This window comes from Fusarium solani (assembly GCF_023522795.1).
Source record: "Fusarium solani strain SB1 chromosome Unknown bctg00000014, whole genome shotgun sequence".
Lineage (NCBI taxonomy): Eukaryota > Fungi > Ascomycota > Sordariomycetes > Hypocreales > Nectriaceae > Fusarium > Fusarium solani.
Genome location: NW_027072141.1, coordinates 906,355 through 923,785, shown reverse-complemented (window position 1 = coordinate 923,785; position 17,431 = coordinate 906,355). Strand labels below are relative to the sequence as shown.

Below are 17,431 nucleotides of genomic sequence, written 5' to 3'. Positions count from 1 at the left end.
TCCGGGGCGGCGGTCGAGTCGTCGCGCCCGAGTTCATACGTGCTGAGCAAGCTGCAACCCCCCTCACCCCTTGCAAAAATGTCAGAGGCACTGGGGTTCCACTACGATGTCCCACGCACGGTCCATATCTCGATTCATCCTGGTCGGTAATGAAAATGAAGGCATGGGACCAAAAGTCAAACGAAAACATGAGCCGATATGCTATTCTAATGGGGGTTTCGTGATACTCTAGGGAATTGATATCGTAACCGAGGCCCGCCTTTCCGATGATGCCGAGAATAGCTCGGCTTAGCCACTCGAGTACTCCGTACCTCGAATGACTTAGCGGCCCACTTCTCCCCTTTCATCCCGCCAGCGATCAGCCAGAAGGAGCGGCTTTTCCGAAAAGATGGGACTCAGGGCTTTGATAGGCCGGGTCGAGAAGTCGGGAACAAGTGTTTTGCGTTGGCAACCGTGCTCGTCTCCTTCGGCCGCCAATCTCGTACCGTACGCATTATCTGACACCACGTAGCGACCAACAGAAGCTTGCTTTTGAAAGCCAATATCCATTTCTTCAAGCACGGTGCGCACCCGCAGTTACATTGACTTTGGGCCGTGCGCAAAAACCGCCCACATGATGGGGATGCACCGTCTTTTCATGCGAGTGATGATGGCCGCTGATCACTAGCATAATGTCCGTTTTCATCGTACTTAGTACGTAGCATGTAACCTCAATCTGCACGCACGGATTCAGCGAGTGGAGGTTGATGGAGCTTTGTTTAATGAGGGGTGGAGACGTAGAAAGAAATTTGGCGGAATTGTTCCCCATCATTCAGTCTAATCAAGCCTACTGCCCTCTCGCGTCTTGGCACCGAAGGCATGGGTGATTTTTAGCCTCGGCAAACGGAAAATTGCTTCGGCAAGCGTTAGGCCTACGAACTCTTTGTGCCATTTTGGCTACCTAGTAACCAAGGCGGAGCTTGAACAGAGTGGGCTCTAAAGGTTACGGCTAAGATTGCCGTTGAAATTTTCGGGTCTCAAGCCGATGTTGATGTCGAGCAGAAAGTAGAGATCGGCCAGCCCGGTCTGACTTTCGCTTTTGCGTCTTTTTTTACCTTTTTTTTTTTTTTTTTTTTTTTTTCGGGGGGGGGGGTTCTCCTCTCCCCTGCTCAGCGAGCGGAGCCCATTTCAACAACTCATACTTTCTGGCCCATTCTGGCCCATTTTGGCCTTTATTGCCTCGGTATCTGTTTTGTTTGTTCACTTAGTACGTTCCGCATGTTCCATCAACTTTCTACCTCACATTTCGGTCCCATTTGAGCTCTGCGATCGCATGATTCGATACTCGAACACCAGACTCAAATTTCTCTTCTTTCTTAGCCGGCCTCTGATGTCGTTGAAATAAGCTCATCACGTGATGAGATTTTACTAGCATGCACTATACCAATTTAGGCCAAGATGACCCAGCAATTAGTCAGCTTCCTAGAGAGATCTACACCTTTTGCCCGCCGACAGTCTAAGAAAGCTTTTCTCCAATCTTTGCTTCCACAATGACCGTTTGGCCAGCCATGGATGATGCACCGGAAATGGCGCTACGCAAGACCGACCAAGGCGCGGTGCCCGAGCCCGTGGTGGTACACGTCAAATCAACAGCAACGGACATGTTTGGCGAGAAGTCATTGTGCTTCGTCACCTGTCACCAAAACCCCTCCAACGTGGCAGATTCGAAGTGTTTCGGAAAGGCATGCACAGTTATGTAGGTCGAGGGAGGTCCCTTTTTTGTTTCGGCAGTTCTGACACTGTTTTGTAGAGAAAATCTAAACGCCGGCATTATTAAAACGCCAGTAAGGCTTTGTTTCGATTCGGCCAAGGTCTTCGAGTCATTTGCAAATTCATACAACACAGCACTGTTCAAAGATATAGAGCTCGTTTTGTCTTACTACGACACATCGACGGCGAAGAGGTTGTCTGCTCTTTCCAAGTTCTGTGGCCTAAGCCGCTTGCAAGTCTTCTGGAACGTGTTTCCCGAATCATGCGCTTTGCATAGGACTGAAATTGAGCATCAATTTGCCTCGTCTGTCAGGGCTGAATGTGCCGTTGCGGTGACGTTCCAGGAATGGGGAATAACGATGGTCTCGAAAGACTATGCGAAGGCCCTCGACCTGCCCGGCCTATTCAACTTTGCTGAATGCAGCACAAACAACGACGACCGGCAATTCTATCACTATCATTTCCCCCAGTCGTACCCACCTCATTCGAGGTGTTGCTCAGGGTACTTGAAGAGGAGGGAAGGCAGATGGGCTAGGCACAAAGAACTGAAAATGGTATACGCGAGCCTGGTGGCAGCACAGGAGGACAGGCCAGATGTGCCTTCAGTGCAAGATATATTACAGCAACTAGGAATTACTGTACGCAACTAGCCGGGGCTTCCTTTGTTTTCCACTCACTTTAGTCGTATATACAGCTCCCTCTCTATTTGGCACGTATATCTTGCTGCTAGTGAACATAATCAGACGATAAGGCGGCACAGTGTGTTGGAAGTAGCTACGTCTTCAAGACCTACATAGACCACATTCTGTGTTGTGCAAGTCACACCATGTAATGCACCATATTAGACACATTAGAGTGTATATAGCAACTTCATCGCTGTTGAAAGCCTTTCTTTCTTTCAGACAAAATCTACCAACCTGCTTTGCAGCCCCTAGCTACTTAAATAATACAGAACTCATCGTAACCGAGTCTCGTTCCCTGCGGGATCGGGTCTTTCCTCGAACGCTGGGCATCAGGTGAATCAAATGCCCTCTACCTGGCTTGATCCATTTCTCGAGGATGCATTGCCGTACTCCTTAATCACCCACCTGATAAATTTATCCCACAGTTGCTCCCACTGACGATAAATGCGGTCGTGTTCGGCGCCATCGAGGTAGGCGTGCTGCAGGCTCCATTGGATAAACTGCTTCCAGCCGAACAGCCCCATATCAGCCTTGCCTACCATAACCTGGTAAAAGTCGTGTGATAGAGTCGACCTGGATACCTGTCAGTAAATTCAGAGACAGAAACTTGCCAGCAGTGGCTTACCGAAATAGCGTCCCGTTATCTGAGCTGATGGTGCAGTGAACGTTGTTGGCCAGCAGTTGATACATCGCATGGCCACTGACACGCGGGGTGAGCCCAAGGATCTCGTTGGAGATGGGACACAGCTCTAGGCAGATGCCTCGTTCCTTCATGAGCTGCATAATGTACGGGTGCTTTGCGAGCGCAAAACCATGGCCGATTCGCTTCGACTTGAGGAGCAGCGCGTCGACCAGGTTACCGTCGGTATCCGAGCCCATGTCCAAGGTCTCGCCGCAGTGAAAGAGGAATGGGATCTCCACGTTCTGATCCGCACACTTCTCCTGGAACGCAATGAGCTCTGGAACAAAGTCCTTGATGGGCCGCCCCTTGGACTCTTCGCCGACGAGGTCGAAGCCTATCCTGGAGTCAGCGTTTCAGCCCTTGCGCGTGGGTATCTATTTGCTCACCCGCGATCCACCGTGGCCACTTCTTCTTGAACGTAAGGCATTCGTCAAGGGCTTCCCTAATTTGATCGGGACTGAATGACCGGGGCGTGCAGTAAATAACCTTGAGGCCGCCAAAGAACTTGCCTTCGCGCTTCACTTTCGCCTGGAAGCTCTCCACCTCTTTGATGATGAGCTTCATGATGCCCTCATTGTCGATGCGCTCGGAACCGTCATCCTTCCATAGCTGGTTGCTCATCATGAAGTTGGGTCGGATCTCAGCATAGATGATGTTGTCCTCCAGCAAGTCCTCGAGTAATCGCCTTGTGTATGCTTTGTAGGCCGTCTCGTAGTTAAATAATCCCTTCATCATTCTCGTTCGCCCGTTGAACTTTTCCCATGCCCTGGACGGTATCAGTTTTTTCGCTTCCTGGAAACCCACACTGGAAAGGCAGCACAGAACTTACCCGGATGCTGTCTGCAGGTGATTGTGCGCCTCTTCTTCGTGGAACATGAGCTTATTCTGTAACCAGCCATCGGCCGTGGTCTTGTTATAATGTTGGCCAAACCGGTCCCTGAACTCTTGAAACCTCATGGTCTGCCAAGGAGTGTATGTAGCGGAGAACAAATCGCCCGGACATTCTCTTTCCGGGTTCATGATCTGGAATTGGATCTCGCACCGACCAAAGTTCTCGTAGCCGTTGTCCGGAACGAGGGGCAGATTGCTCATGATGAACATGCGGTCCATGCCCTTGGCGATGCCCAACAGCACGTCAGGCTGCAGGCAAGCATTGAAGTGGATGTGCAAGTGACTGCCCTTGGGCATGCGCTGAGCGACTTTGAATAACTCCGTTCGATCAATAAGCTCCCTGTTGGACAGGAAATGGTCGCCGGCAAACCTAGGGTGAAGTTGGCCCCCATAGCCCGTCCTAGGTGGAGCTTTCCCGTAGACATTGGCATCGTCCTGGGCTTTCAGCCTTCGGATGATGGCATCAGCAAGCCGCTCACGCGACGTAGCCTCCTGCTGGCAGCTGTAATCAAAATCCAGCGCCCTCTCACGGAATAAAACCTCTTTGCGCAGTTCGTCATACTCTTCTATAGAGCTGGGACTTGCATTAGAAAGGTTCACCGCGCTCAAGGGGTTGCCGGAGCTTCGAGCTGCAATATCGGCATCGTAAGCCCCAATGAGACTCTGTGCGGCGGCTTTCTCGCCTCGATCCGGGCCTTCCAAGCAGGGCTGTTTGCTCTCCGCCATCGGGTGGTGTTGTGCTGAACGATGTGTAGTTGGTTTATCGTAGGTATCTTGTGGAGGTGGATAAAAGAAAACGTTGGTGTGTGATGATGGCAGGTTTGAGCGAAAGCCAAGGCAAGAGTTGCACTGATATATATAGTGAGGGCTCAATCGCATTCTGGCTTGCAGTATGCCTGGGCGGAGTTCGCCAGCTTCGCCTTCCGAAGCGGGTCCCTGGCCATCCGTCTTGTGTGGGTCAGCCCAAGGAAGACCATCCTTAGTGACTTGCCTCATTGTAGGTTCAGAATACCCAAGGCCCTAATAGCAGGCCAAGCAGCCAAGCTCCGTGCCCACAACACCGTAGAAGAGTCACAAATGCCTAGAGGGGGTAGAGTTAAGAGCTGCTGGAATACTTATTTGATGAACGAGATGTGACATGACGTGTGAGATGCCTATTTTGAGTGCTATTTGATGTTACGGTGTAAGCAAATGGCAGTCAGAAGCCATCTTACCACCGAGTGAAAAGTGCCAAGTTTCGGGGCCAAGTTTCGGGACCAAGCTTCTGCTTGTCCTACTGTACGAGGTTAGTCTCAGTGGACGGATGATGGGGGCATGGGAATAGAGGGTCCGTTACTGCGATATCTCTATAGCCTTACGCCTTCGCATATCCAACCAGGTCCGTGGGTTGTCTGTCCGCTTTCCTCAATTATCTTGATCGTCACCTAACAAACTTCATGGGCTGCCTCCATGGCCTGGATAACATGATGTTTGAATATGCCTATCTTAGACCATGGTGCCTTGCTCCGGCTCTTTTACGCGTCTGCGTTCTCAAGAGTGACGAGGCCTCGCCGGAAGCATGTGTTCGCACACTCTCGACACATCAAGTCCAAGAGCTACCGCCACCCGACGGCTCCTCACCTGCTCCCACGTTACTAACGCCACTCATGCAGCTAAAATGATACGTGCGGTGCGCCGCTTTGACAACGAGAGGCCAGCTTCAGCGACCAGCCTTCTAAGGCGCGCGCAAAGGCTGACAGTGGGCAAGACCAACATCGAAAATGAGTTTCCCAGGGACTTTGGCCAAGTTCCGCCGTCGCCAAGGTTGGCCCATGAATCCATGATCGGTCACGCCGTCGGCTACGCTCATAGGCCGAGAAGTCGAAGTTTAGGAAATTTGACATGTGCGGCAAGTTTTAAAAAGGAGCGAGTTAGGGACTATGCGTTCTAGCCATTGGCTCGATAGGGTAGAAAGACACAGCAAGAATTCACATTTGGTCACATGTGAAAATGATAGGAACGGAAGTTAAGAGAGAGAAAAGAGAGAGAGAGAAAAAACTTAAGGCCTATGAAAAAGCAGGAAAGCTGTCTATACAGCAACTGTCTGGGGAAAAAAAACCAGCTGGTGATGGATGATCAGGCCATTAACGTATGAGTGCCAGCTGGAAAAAAACTAAATATGAAGTATTTTGGGCCTTTCAGAGGAGTTCTGTGACTCGTGAAAGGTGATCGTAACCTCGGAGAGCATTGCCCAGTCCGTTGGCTTATGTGCGATCGTAGCCTTTGCCTTTGAGAGCATTGCTCCGAGTCCTGTGGCTCCATCCGAACCAGCAACATCGTTGCTGCCCCGTTCTTTCAGCTCGCCTCACTGGCGGCTGCAAGTGGGATCCCACGTGATCGCCGTCTTGGCTTGCGCCTCATCCAGGCATGCCCAGGTCTCGACCTTGTCCACACATCTCGATTGCCGTTGAATGGGTCAGTGACTTGGGTCGGGGCCTCAGTTTTGGGCCATTCAAGGTTCGTGACGCAGCACAAGGTCTTCCAACGCGTTCCTGCTTTTCCTCGCAGGGAAAGTCCTGCAGGAACGCGTTGAGAGTAAAGGGGAAAGAAGATTCGGAGGCAGTGCGGGGGGATGGGGGAGATACTCAAATCACATTCATGACGCCAAGGGGAGACGGAGGGAAAAGGGCCAAAATCGGCCACCAATTTTCTGGCCTAGCGCGACCTTCCGGTCGAGTGCGCAAAACGTCCCAAATGAGCCCAACATTCCCCGTCTTCGGGAGTGGGAGGGAAAAGTGCCAAATCGGCCGCCAATTTTCTGAACGAGCGGACCCGCCATTTGCGTCTTCAATGGAGGTGACCAGAAGAAGTGCTGGGCGTCGGCAAATGACCTTAGCGTCCTTTTTTTGACCGAAATTTTCAGCAGGTCGATGGATACTCGTGGCGGGAAATTTACGTTTTCTCCCCGAAGCGCCGACGCGCTACCCTATCGCTCTGGATCTTTTTTGGATGTCTTCCCTGCCACAGGAGGAGCGAACGAGCAGGCACATGGAAGGAATCCAAGCCTGGCGTGCAGCTTGCCGTCAGGGAGAAAAGCATCTGCGACTAGCCGTCGTTGTTTGGAGGGCCTTGCGCGCCTTCCGATACTCCCGATCTGTCTTGGTTCTAAAGGCAGTCGCGACGTCCGGCGAGACGAGCTCTCCTAAAGTCTTTTTGTCCGTGCCCGTTAAGGCCCCGATGGTTTCTCAAAGGCAAAAAGCATGGTCGGGTAGCCAGAAAAATCCCCGTCCGCTAGCAATCCGCTAACAGCTGCGGGGAAGGATACACTTTTCCAGACCTAAATGGAGGCACAAAATGGTAGAGTGCCAACTGTAGGGTAGGTAAAACTCCAAATCACACACAACTACGAGGGGAAGATAGAATGAGGATGAGGCTTGATTGCCCACAATTTCTCCGATATTGATGTAGTGAGATAACTACGAATTCAAGTTCTACTGCGTGAATTTGTCCTACACCATGTGCATACTACCGATCACGCTGCGTCATATCATTTCTTCTGCCTAGTCTCTGCGACGACATCGAGTTTGGATAGTGAAGCCAATTATGGGCGTCATCGAGCACCTCCAAAGAGTGGAGGACTTTTGCTGGCTTCGGCTTTTTTGCCCACGTCTACCCACAGGAATGGGGGAGGCGGGTGCTCACTGGATCTGCCAGAGGACGACCATAGTGCTCTCTTGGCGTGGTTTCCTGGTGGAGCGAGCCAATAGGCTGACTACCCTGCGTCCCAACAGCCTATGTCGTAGGGTAGGCATTTGATCTCTAGCCGCCTGCGGTCAGGTCATCATGGCGTTATGTAAACAACCTCAAGTTCACAGACAATACTTGGGTTACCGAATTAGACGTTGAGCCACCAAAAGTCCCAGGCAGGTCAGCCACACGATGTTTGAGGGAGAATATAGTATGGGGCGGATGAAAAGAAGAAGGAAACAAAGTCAGCAATGGGCTTGGGGCTCGCCGTTTCGGTTCGTCTCTATTCAGTAGTCTTTTTTATTTTTATTTATTTTTGTTTTATTTAAAAACTTTTTATTAGTTTTTTTTTTCTTTTTCTTTTTCTTTTTAAAGAATATTTCCCTCTACCCTATCCGGATATTGTTGGAGAAGCGGCATGCATGATGTTGTTACATAGGCAGCCACCTCAAGGGAAGATGTCTCACGATGATACAAGAATTGTCTGAACAGCGTTACAGACCTGTTGCAGGATCAGCAGATCTAGTATCTTGGCCTCGCCTCTTCAGATATAGAGACGAGAAGGGAGAACGAAGAACAAGAAGGAGTCAACAGCAGGAGCCGGCCAACCTTGGCTTCTGGCCATCCTTCCGCAAATAAGTCGTAACCTCAAATAGTGTCAAGCTATCGTCCTTATTAGCTTCAACCGGAGTCAGATTTTGATCTCAAACAAGCTTACAACGCAATTCCAGTCCGGGGTGGGTTGGTTCGAAGGCACGTAAGCCTGACCAGTCCAGCACCGCGTGGAGGGACTGTAGTAGAATACGAGATAAGGAACGCCACACATGCGCCCGAGCTTGCGGGCTCTGTTCTTAAGAGTGCGACCGCTTTTCGGAGTGAGTTCTGCCTGGCAGGGGAAGCTCTGAAGCCTTCTCAGTATTTGCTCTAGAAAAGATGGATGACAACTAGGTTTTTTTTTTTTTTTTTAAAAAAAAAAAAAAATAATAATAATAATAACAACAAATCAAAATAAAGCAAAATAAAATAAAATATATACCTTGGCATTTGCATCGGGATTGTTTTCAGCAATGGATCTTGTGCCCACCCAAGACTGGCTATTCAAGTCCCAAAAGCGTGCAACGGAGGAAGTTTTCCCATCCCTCCTTCGGTCGATGGCCCTTGACAAAAGGCTCTTACTCGACTTTAGGGCGTAGGCTAGCCGAAGACGGTTCCTCCTTGAGCCAGACTTTCGGGCGTAGACTGGCCGAAGACAGTTCCTCCCCGACTTAGATGGGGATAGCTTATCTTGGTTCTTCCGCAAATCCAAATCGTGCTGGTTGAGGTCTTCAGGCCGCTCCCGAACTGTATGGTTGGTAGGGTCGAAGTCATTGAGACTGGGGGTAGGGCCAAAAGAGGAAGCGTGAAGGTTGTCTGCCTGGTCCTGAGCGTTCATGGTGTCGCGACGTGGGGATTTTCGACAAAACTGCAATGCATGTAAATGATTAAATCGTGGACAAAAGTGGCATTCTGCCTTGATGGACAAGTCGTGATCGGCCGCAGATATACATACTACAAGGGCAGCCGTTTTTGACCACAAGCGCTTCACTCGAACGGACTTTTTTTTTTTTCTCGTGGGACAACAAGACCGAAATCTACCGTAATGGGCGTGCAATGGATCCCATTGTATGAAGCGCGCACATCCTTACCGAAACCAGCAAGGGCGGTGGGTTTTGTTGTCACGTAGACGCCTGCAGTGCGCAGGGATCGGGACGCATTACATTACGGCCGAAATGGTGCGTGCGACGTTCTGGTTTGGCTACATGAGGTCAATTTCAGCCACCGTCCATCGAGCCGCGCCAAGGCTGACAGCAGGCGGGACAAACATCCGACAGTGAGCTTTCCAGGAATGTTAACCACGTTCGATACGTGCATGATCGGACACCCTAGTAGGCCGATAAGCCAAAATTGGTCGGTTTGAGGGCGCAGTAGGTTTTACAGACTTGACAAGTTTTACAACGGCTTCTGGATTGCAGGTTTCTCGCAATTGGCTCATTTGGCATTTTGGCTGGTTTAAGCGTGGATAAACCAGCTGAAAGATGCACTGCTGGATGAGCTATGTGAAGAACTCATTCGGCTGTTGCATTCCACGCTTAGGAAGCCCTTCCCCTACAAACGACCCATCCGCATCATTGATTCGGACGTCTAGCGTCTCTGGCCATGCTGTGAACCATGTCGTCTTCCACTGTGAACGGGATCTGGAACCGTCCGGAGATGCGAATTCAGCCACGGAAGCCCAGCCCTGCGCTTCGCGCTAGAATTTGGCCATTTGCGTTCAGCCCCTCCAACTCCCCAACTCCGTCACGCACAGAGCGCCCTTTTCAACCGCTCAATGACCTATAGGGGCTTCATTTGAGAGGATCAGACTCGTAGCGCCGCGTGGTTTGGGCGGTTTCAGGGCTTGCATTTTGGTATCGTACATTTTTGACCCCGCGGTCAAGCTACTGGAACATCTGGGGAAATTTTCCGCCATGGGAGCAAGTAGCATGACGGCGCGATCATGCAGGTATTACATGCAGCTATGGCGTGCGGAACATGTCGTGCAGGTACTACGTATGGATATGCAGGAATGACTACTGAATTGGACCCTTGCAGAGCCCGCACGGATCAGCGGGGCGGTATGTCACTCAACGGTCCCGAAACATCTGCGGCAAAGATCCGTTCCTGTATCCGTAAACGAGTAAGTGAGGAAACGACTGAGCGAGGAAACGAGTCGTACCCGATCCCTTTTTCGGCGCTTTGACAAAGGGTGATTACTTTCTTCAGTGGGGAAACAAGAGGCAATTTCCGTGCCCTTTGCCCTCTGTCCCTCCGATCGGCCTCGTATCTAGGTGACCTATCAACTTCAATATTATCGGGCCATCTGCATCGATTTGTCATTTCGTAGCCACATTTAACATTATTGCAGCTGATTCCCGACGTGATGATCAGGCCCGCTTGTCGCACTCGAAGTGGCTCTAGCTTCTATTGGATCCACTCTAATTTCAGCACCTCTCCACTCGGGGCGCACCAGACGAGCCCCGCGGCAGGACCATCAATTGGCCTCTTTTCAACGTGGCAATCATCGGCCGGCGCGCAACGGACGGCCGGCCTGGCACTGACTAGTACCCGCCCCGGCTGCCCCGGGAACAGTAGTGGCCGTTTCTTGCCTTTTGGATCTGAGCAACAGAGATGAGCAGGTAATGGAATGATGCATGGGCAGAATATCAGGCAGTTGATGGACAAAAGGCTCGCACCTTGTTTTACCCACAATGGCAGGTTCCGCGCCGATGTACGAGTCACAATCTGCTCCTTTTGAGTGGTATGTAGAACACTACGAGACAAACAGCTGTTCGAGCCTGCCAAGAACCATTTCCCATCGGGCTGGACCTCGGCGGTTACCCCTTGTTGCACCTGTTGGTCGCTGCCATCGTTAGCGTTTCAGGCGAGCACCTTTGATGATCGAAGAATTTCACCCGCAGTTTCTCATGTCCGCTCTCTCTAATCATCGTTTTCATTCCCAATTTCCACTGCGCGTCTCATCATGAAATATCCTCCGCGAAGACATCGCCATAGGGCCCATGTCTCTCGTGCGCAACCATACACCACGACCCAGTATCGGATAGCCCGGAGGCTATGCAGACCCAATGTTTGGTCTCGTCACCGACAGCACCGACAGTTTGCGGGCCCACCCCAGTCGACTCTTCTGAGGCAAAGGACAGTTGCCCGGCTTGATCCGCAGTCTCCAGCTTACCAGCCAGCAGGAGACGAAGGTCCCGGCTATCAAGATGAAAGGTTCGTGTTATACCAGCATAGAGAGCCTCTCTGATATGCACGAGCTGAACAAATCGTAGAGGCAACTATGGCGACGGTTTTGTCGGCGACTACGGCGAGGAGAATGCGTGTCAGAATCATCCGGAGCTGGAGCAGCGCATGAACCAGATTATTGAGATTGCCAGGGTACAAAGCAAACAGTGATTCTCCCAACAAAAAAAAAACCCTTCCCCTCTGGATTGGCCTTAGCTTCACTTTGACGTATCGTGCGCTGACACTTCATGTCTTTAGAATTCATGACATAGACAAAACGTCAGTACTTGGATAGGTCGAGTGATCTCGCTTTCTTGCCTCTATATGCTAACCATTTTACCGGGCAGAACGAGGGAATTGGTTCAGCAGTACGTAGTAGTCTTCGGCTCCTTCCTCCCCCTTCCCCGGGTCGCCGCTCCTGCTGACGTTTGAGTTGGATAGAATGAGGGAAGTAGCACAGCAGTAAGTATCGACCTTGAACTTCTGCTTTGCCTTTTTTCTGACATGGTTGCCTGCAGGGTTTCGACAATGCGCGAGGAGTGAGTGATATCTTTCATCTCAAAGGGAATATATTGAGACGCTGAACGTTTGTAGAGCACGAGAACTGCCGAATAATTTAGTTGAGAACATCTTGCTGCCCCTTTTTCAGACGGCCGAGACTCTATTGCAAGGAGAACAAGACCAAGTGCGTCACTCCGTGACGGGAGAACATGCAACAATGGACCCTGTCGAGATGTCCATTAAAGGCAACGAACCTCGTTGCTAAAGACCATATGAGAGTCAGATATCATGATGGTGTGGCCAACAGAGGGTTTCTCTCTTTTTTTTTTTTTTTTTGCGTTTTTTGTTCATGTAGTCGAGGAATCGATATCGATGTCTCGTGTCGTGTCGGTGGCACGTTCTAAGACAAGGACCTCCAAGTGACGTAGCCTATCCAGGGTAGGATACCCTATTTCATCGAGTAGATTCGTGGTAGGGTTACCTCGGTGCCTCGCGGTTTCAGAGTGGGCTCTCTCCACTTCCTAGGATGGGGTAAGCATCAGTTCAAATGGAGCTACAGATAAAGGGAAATAGGTGTTTTGGTGGCGATGTCTGGATGCTTGAATTGTCTTTTCCTTCTTTGCCTCCATTTTTTGATCACTCATTACGTGGAACATCAAATGAGTTTACCTAGGCGTCGACTTGGTTTTGTTTGGGCTGTCACTGCTTCACTAAAACCAGAAACGACTTTAGGAGAGTAGACTTTTGAAGATTTAATGGTATGAAGAAGGATGGCCCTCGTCTTCCGAGGCATGGCATTGATCGTGTGCAGGCCAAGATGTCTTAGCACCTTGATTGATTGACCGTCCCTCTTCATCTCCTGGCACTTCAGCAACAAGAATTCGACCAACCAGTATTTGACGTGATTGCGAGAAGGGCTACTGATGCGGATGAAGATGATGCCACCCCTGGTATATCGCAACGGTATATTCAATACAGCTAGTAGTTTCCTATCAAGCCCCGATCCTTCTTCCAGTAGACCCCAGGGCCCTTGCCTGAGAGCCCAGAAAAGTCGCCCCAGAACTCCCATCACTTCTTCCGCTGAAGCTATCTAATACTACAGGTTGGAGCGGGCTCTCCGCCGGGTTCTGTGCGTGAACTATGTACGTGTATGCCTTCCTCGGTAGCCCGGGTCTCATTAGGCCAAGGAAAAACTTTCCAATCGCTAAGGATTCAGACGAGGCAGTGCGTAGCAAAGGCGAGTGTCTTTTGCTGCGCTGGCTCTGTGATCGGAGGCTTCCGGCATGCTATGTGTCTCGCCAAGCCGGCCCGTCGTAGGCCACCGGTGACAGCATCGACCGAGCAGTCCCAACCTCGTTCCTGTGATAACCGCCAGTAAGCCATCCGCCAACCTCTCTTAGTCTCTTAGAGGCAAATTCGAACTTGATTGATTCTTCCACTTGGGCCTCCATAGGTAGGGGAGGGCGGCCAGAGGGATGGTGAGGTGTATCATGGATTGTAGTAGGTACCGGTACGCGTTGAACTTGCCATAGCTGTAGGCAAAGATGTGTAGCTATCTGCTGATCGTTCCACCCGACTGATCGAAGCACATGAATCGATACATTGCGTTTTGTCTTTGACGCACGTTGGAGATCCCGCCGCGAGGCGGTCCTTGGAGGGGTGCCTGTGAGCTGCTGAAGGAGCTGGTGACGGAGCTCCCGGTGTTGCTGAGAAAGCTGCCCTTGGAGCCGCAAAAAAGCTGCTCTTGCTGTTGCAAGATAAGCTGTTGTTGCTCTTGAAGCTGCTGCAGCTGCAGCTCGAGATCCTGCGTGGAAGCCATAGGCGAAACGTTGTCAAAGGAGGGCTCAAGCTGCGTTGTGTAGGTGTTAGGTTGAGATACCTCAAGAACGCGAACAACGATATAGGCTCCCTCAAGTAGGTTCAGGTTCAGGTTCAGGTTCTATTCCTACTCGGTTTTAGCCGCCATTTCCCAGCAGCCATCGCTCCCTCAAGTAGCATCCAAAAGTGATTCGCTCTTGCGCAAGGACGTTTCATCACGTGATAAGCTGCTTTCAACCTGCCCGCTCGCTCTCTCAGTCGATCCTCTTGTGGTAGGGAAAGCGTCGAAAATTGATGCCAGGGTGTTGGGATGGCGTGCATGTGCTTCGGGGAGAAAACGTAAATTTCCGCCGTGAGTATCCACTCGCCCGCTGCTGAAAATTTTGGTCAAAACACGGACAAATGCGGTGCTGAAGTCATTTGCCGACGTCGAGCGCTTCTTCCGGCCACCCCCATTGAAGACGCTAATGGTGGGTCCGCTCGTTCAGAAAATTGGCGGCCGACTTGGCGCTTTTTCCTCCCACTCCCGAAGACGGGGAATGTTGGGCTCATTTGGGATGTTTGGGACGTTTGGGACGTTTGGGACGTTTGGGACGTTTGGCGCGTTTGGGACGTTCTGCGCACTTGGCCAGAAGATCGCGCTAGGCCAGAAAATTGGCGGCCGATTTGGCCCTTTTCCCTCCGTCTCCTCTTGGCGTCATGAATGTAATTAAATATCTCCCCCACTCCCCCGTACTGCCTCCGAATCTTCTTTCCTCTTTTCTCTCAACGCATTCCTGCAGAACTTTCCCTGCGGGGTAAAGCAGGAACGCGTTGGAAGGCTTTGTCCGGCATCACGAACCTCGAATGGCCCAAAACTGAGGCACGCCCCAAGTCACTGACCCATTCAATGGCAATCGAGATGTGTGGACAAGGTCGAGACCTAGGCATGCCTGGGTGGACGAAGCGGGAGCGGGTGAGGCGCAAGCCAAGGCCGCAATGACGCGAGGTCCCACGCAGCCGCCAATGAGGCGAGCTGGAAGAACAACGGGGCAGCAACATGGTTGCTGGTTCGGAGAGTCACAGGACTCGGAGCAATGCTCTCAAGCCGTAGGGGACTGGGCCTCGCCCTCCGAGGCTGGTACAACATTTACGTATAACAGGAGGGGACTGGGCATCGCCCTCCGAGGCTGGTACAACACTTTCGTACAACAGTAGGGGACTGGGCATCGCCCTCCGAGGCTGGTACAACATTTTAGTATAACAGTAGGGGACTGGGCATCGCCCTCCGAGGCTGGTACTACATTTACGCCGTAGGGGACTGGGCATCGCCCTCCGAGGCTGGTACAACATTTTAGTATAACAGGAGGGGACTGGGCATCGCCCTCCGAGGCTGATACAACGTACAACAGGAGGGGACTGGGCATCGCCCTCCGAGGCTGGTACAACGTACAACAGGAGGGGACTGGGCATCGCCCTCCGAGGCTGGTACAACATTTACGTATAACAGGAGGGGACTGGGCATCGCCCTCCGAGGCTGATACAACGTACAACAGGAGGGGACTGGGCATCGCCCTCCGAGGCTGGTACAACACTTTCGTACAACAGTAGGGGACTGGGCATCGCCCTCCGAGGCTGGTACAACATTTTAGTATAACAGTAGGGGACTGGGCATCGCCCTCCGAGGCTGGTACAACATTTTAGTATAACAGTAGGGGACTGGGCATCGCCCTCCGAGGCTGGTACTACATTTACGCCGTAGGGGACTGGGCATCGCCCTCCGAGGCTGGTACAACATTTTAGTATAACAGGAGGGGACTGGGCATCGCCCTCCGAGGCTGATACAACGTACAACAGGAGGGGACTGGGCATCGCCCTCCGAGGCTGGTACAACACTTTCGTACAACAGGAGGGGACTGGGCATCGCCCTCCGAGGCTGGTACGACATTTTAGTATAACAGGAGGGGACTGGGCATCGCCCTCCGAGGCTGGTACTACATTTACGCCGTAGGGGACTGGGCATCGCCCTCCGAGGCTGGTACAACATTTTAGTATAACAGGAGGGGACTGGGCATCGCCCTCCGAGGCTGATACAACGTACAACAGGAGGGGACTGGGCATCGCCCTCCGAGGCTGGTACAACACTTTCGTACAACAGGAGGGGACTGGGCATCGCCCTCCGAGGCTGGTACTACATTTACGCCGTAGGGGACCGGGCATCGCCCTCCGAGGCTACTGTTTTTTTTTCTCTTGCCTAATAAACGAGGCCAAGAGTTTTTTTTTTTTTTTTGTTTTACATTTTCTAGCATTTCCATATGCCACTGAACGTGAATTCTCGTCGTGTATGTCCATCTAACTGGCCAAAGAAGCCAGACTAACCAGCACGAACCGATCGTGTGAACATGTAATGCGTAAGCTTCTGTAAATAATGTCATACGTGCAAAATTAGATATGCCCTCCAGCGGTCCAATGTTCGCTCTTCGGCCTACTGTACAACTCATTGTAGACTTACAGGACCGGCACTGACATCGACGGAATCCGGCCAATGTTCTTAGACGATGGTTAAATTAGAATCGAATAAAATATTGCCCTTTAGCATATCTGCGTGTTATTATATCTTCTTCTCTAGTGCTGCTAACTCTGCTAGTTTGACATCATCGCTGCTCTCTCCATAAGCTGACATCATATCAGGAGAACGTTTTATCCGGATATCAGGGTTATTTTATCATATCAAATATCATATCAGGATAGGCAAGTCTGGATGAGGCCAAAAGCTTCACTCGGTCCTTCTGGGGCGGTGTATATTGGACATCAGCGAACGGTGTATCTTCCTCTCAGACGACCGACAAAAACGGCCCTCCGTCTACTTGTCTAGAAAAGCCGCCGTGCTGGAACGGCGATTCGCGACTCCCCCAACCAGTTCGCCTCGATAAGCTCCCACCGTCCTCTCTCTGCAAAAAAAAAAAAAAAAATATATAAGATCGGTTGCTCTAAGCCCTGTGCCAGACAATTGGTTCCGCAGGGATCATTGGTGACACCAGTCGATTGATGAGAATTATCTATAGAACAAAAGAAACCGAACAGCCATGTGTTCGGGCATAGCTATATAAGTTCATTTCGTTAGGATTATGCGACAGGCCAGATGTGAAACCGGATAGTAAAGCTACATCCGGTCACATGGATGTTATGCGACACCCTCAGACGAATCCATTGATTCCTGGATGAGATCGGTAATTTGGTTGATATAGGCCCTCGGACGAGTTCACTTACTCTTGGATGGGATCGATTGATCTAAGCCCTCAGACAAGTTCCTTGACTCCTGGACGGTATTACTGAGGCAAAGGAGATCCGAAAGCATTCGGGGAGGATTGGAAGGGTATTGAAGCACAGCCAGTACGCTGGTGGCCGAAAAGGACAAAATCGTTGTCCAACCTCCGGGGTGGACCCACCACTCGCGTCTTGGCAGGCGGACGTCGGCAAATGACTTCTTCATCTGCGCTTGTTTGATGTCCTTATCAAGTCTGGTAAGAGAATCGCTAATTGGTGAGGCCAGATCGAGTCAGACAGCCCTAGAAAATCA

The 17,431-nt window shown here is 51.2% G+C and overlaps 5 protein-coding genes across 5 annotated transcripts; 2 read left to right on the top strand and 3 right to left on the bottom strand.

The window, feature by feature from the left end:
* Positions 1 to 1,529: 1,529 nt before the first annotated feature.
* On the top strand, positions 1,530 to 2,399 carry MRS44_017772 (uncharacterized protein; the record flags this gene model as incomplete). The annotated part of the gene is made up of 2 exons (XM_065615669.1): positions 1,530 to 1,735; positions 1,790 to 2,399. The coding sequence occupies 2 exons, from the start codon at positions 1,530 to 1,532 to the stop codon at positions 2,397 to 2,399; spliced, it is 816 nt and encodes a 271-aa protein (XP_065471741.1).
* A 371-nt stretch (positions 2,400 to 2,770) lies between these two features.
* MRS44_017771 (uncharacterized protein) lies at positions 2,771 to 5,001 on the bottom strand (the record flags this gene model as incomplete). The annotated part of the gene is made up of 4 exons (XM_065615668.1): positions 2,771 to 3,005; positions 3,058 to 3,448; positions 3,501 to 3,880; positions 3,944 to 5,001. 4 exons carry the CDS (start codon positions 4,999 to 5,001, stop codon positions 2,771 to 2,773), a joined length of 2,064 nt encoding a protein of 687 aa, XP_065471740.1.
* Positions 5,002 to 8,379: 3,378 nt separating this feature from the next.
* On the bottom strand, positions 8,380 to 9,163 carry MRS44_017770 (uncharacterized protein; the record flags this gene model as incomplete). The annotated part of the gene is made up of 3 exons (XM_065615667.1): positions 8,380 to 8,394; positions 8,450 to 8,632; positions 8,768 to 9,163. 3 exons carry the CDS (start codon positions 9,161 to 9,163, stop codon positions 8,380 to 8,382), a joined length of 594 nt encoding a protein of 197 aa, XP_065471739.1.
* Positions 9,164 to 11,290: 2,127 nt separating this feature from the next.
* MRS44_017769 (uncharacterized protein) lies at positions 11,291 to 11,724 on the top strand (the record flags this gene model as incomplete). Its single annotated transcript, XM_065615666.1, has 2 exons — positions 11,291 to 11,541; positions 11,601 to 11,724. 2 exons carry the CDS (start codon positions 11,291 to 11,293, stop codon positions 11,722 to 11,724), a joined length of 375 nt encoding a protein of 124 aa, XP_065471738.1.
* Positions 11,725 to 13,340: 1,616 nt separating this feature from the next.
* Positions 13,341 to 15,799, bottom strand: MRS44_017768 (uncharacterized protein; the record flags this gene model as incomplete). Its single annotated transcript, XM_065615665.1, has 6 exons — positions 13,341 to 13,586; positions 13,679 to 13,959; positions 14,714 to 14,918; positions 15,259 to 15,336; positions 15,403 to 15,486; positions 15,704 to 15,799. 6 exons carry the CDS (start codon positions 15,797 to 15,799, stop codon positions 13,341 to 13,343), a joined length of 990 nt encoding a protein of 329 aa, XP_065471737.1.
* Positions 15,800 to 17,431: the final 1,632 nt, after the last annotated feature.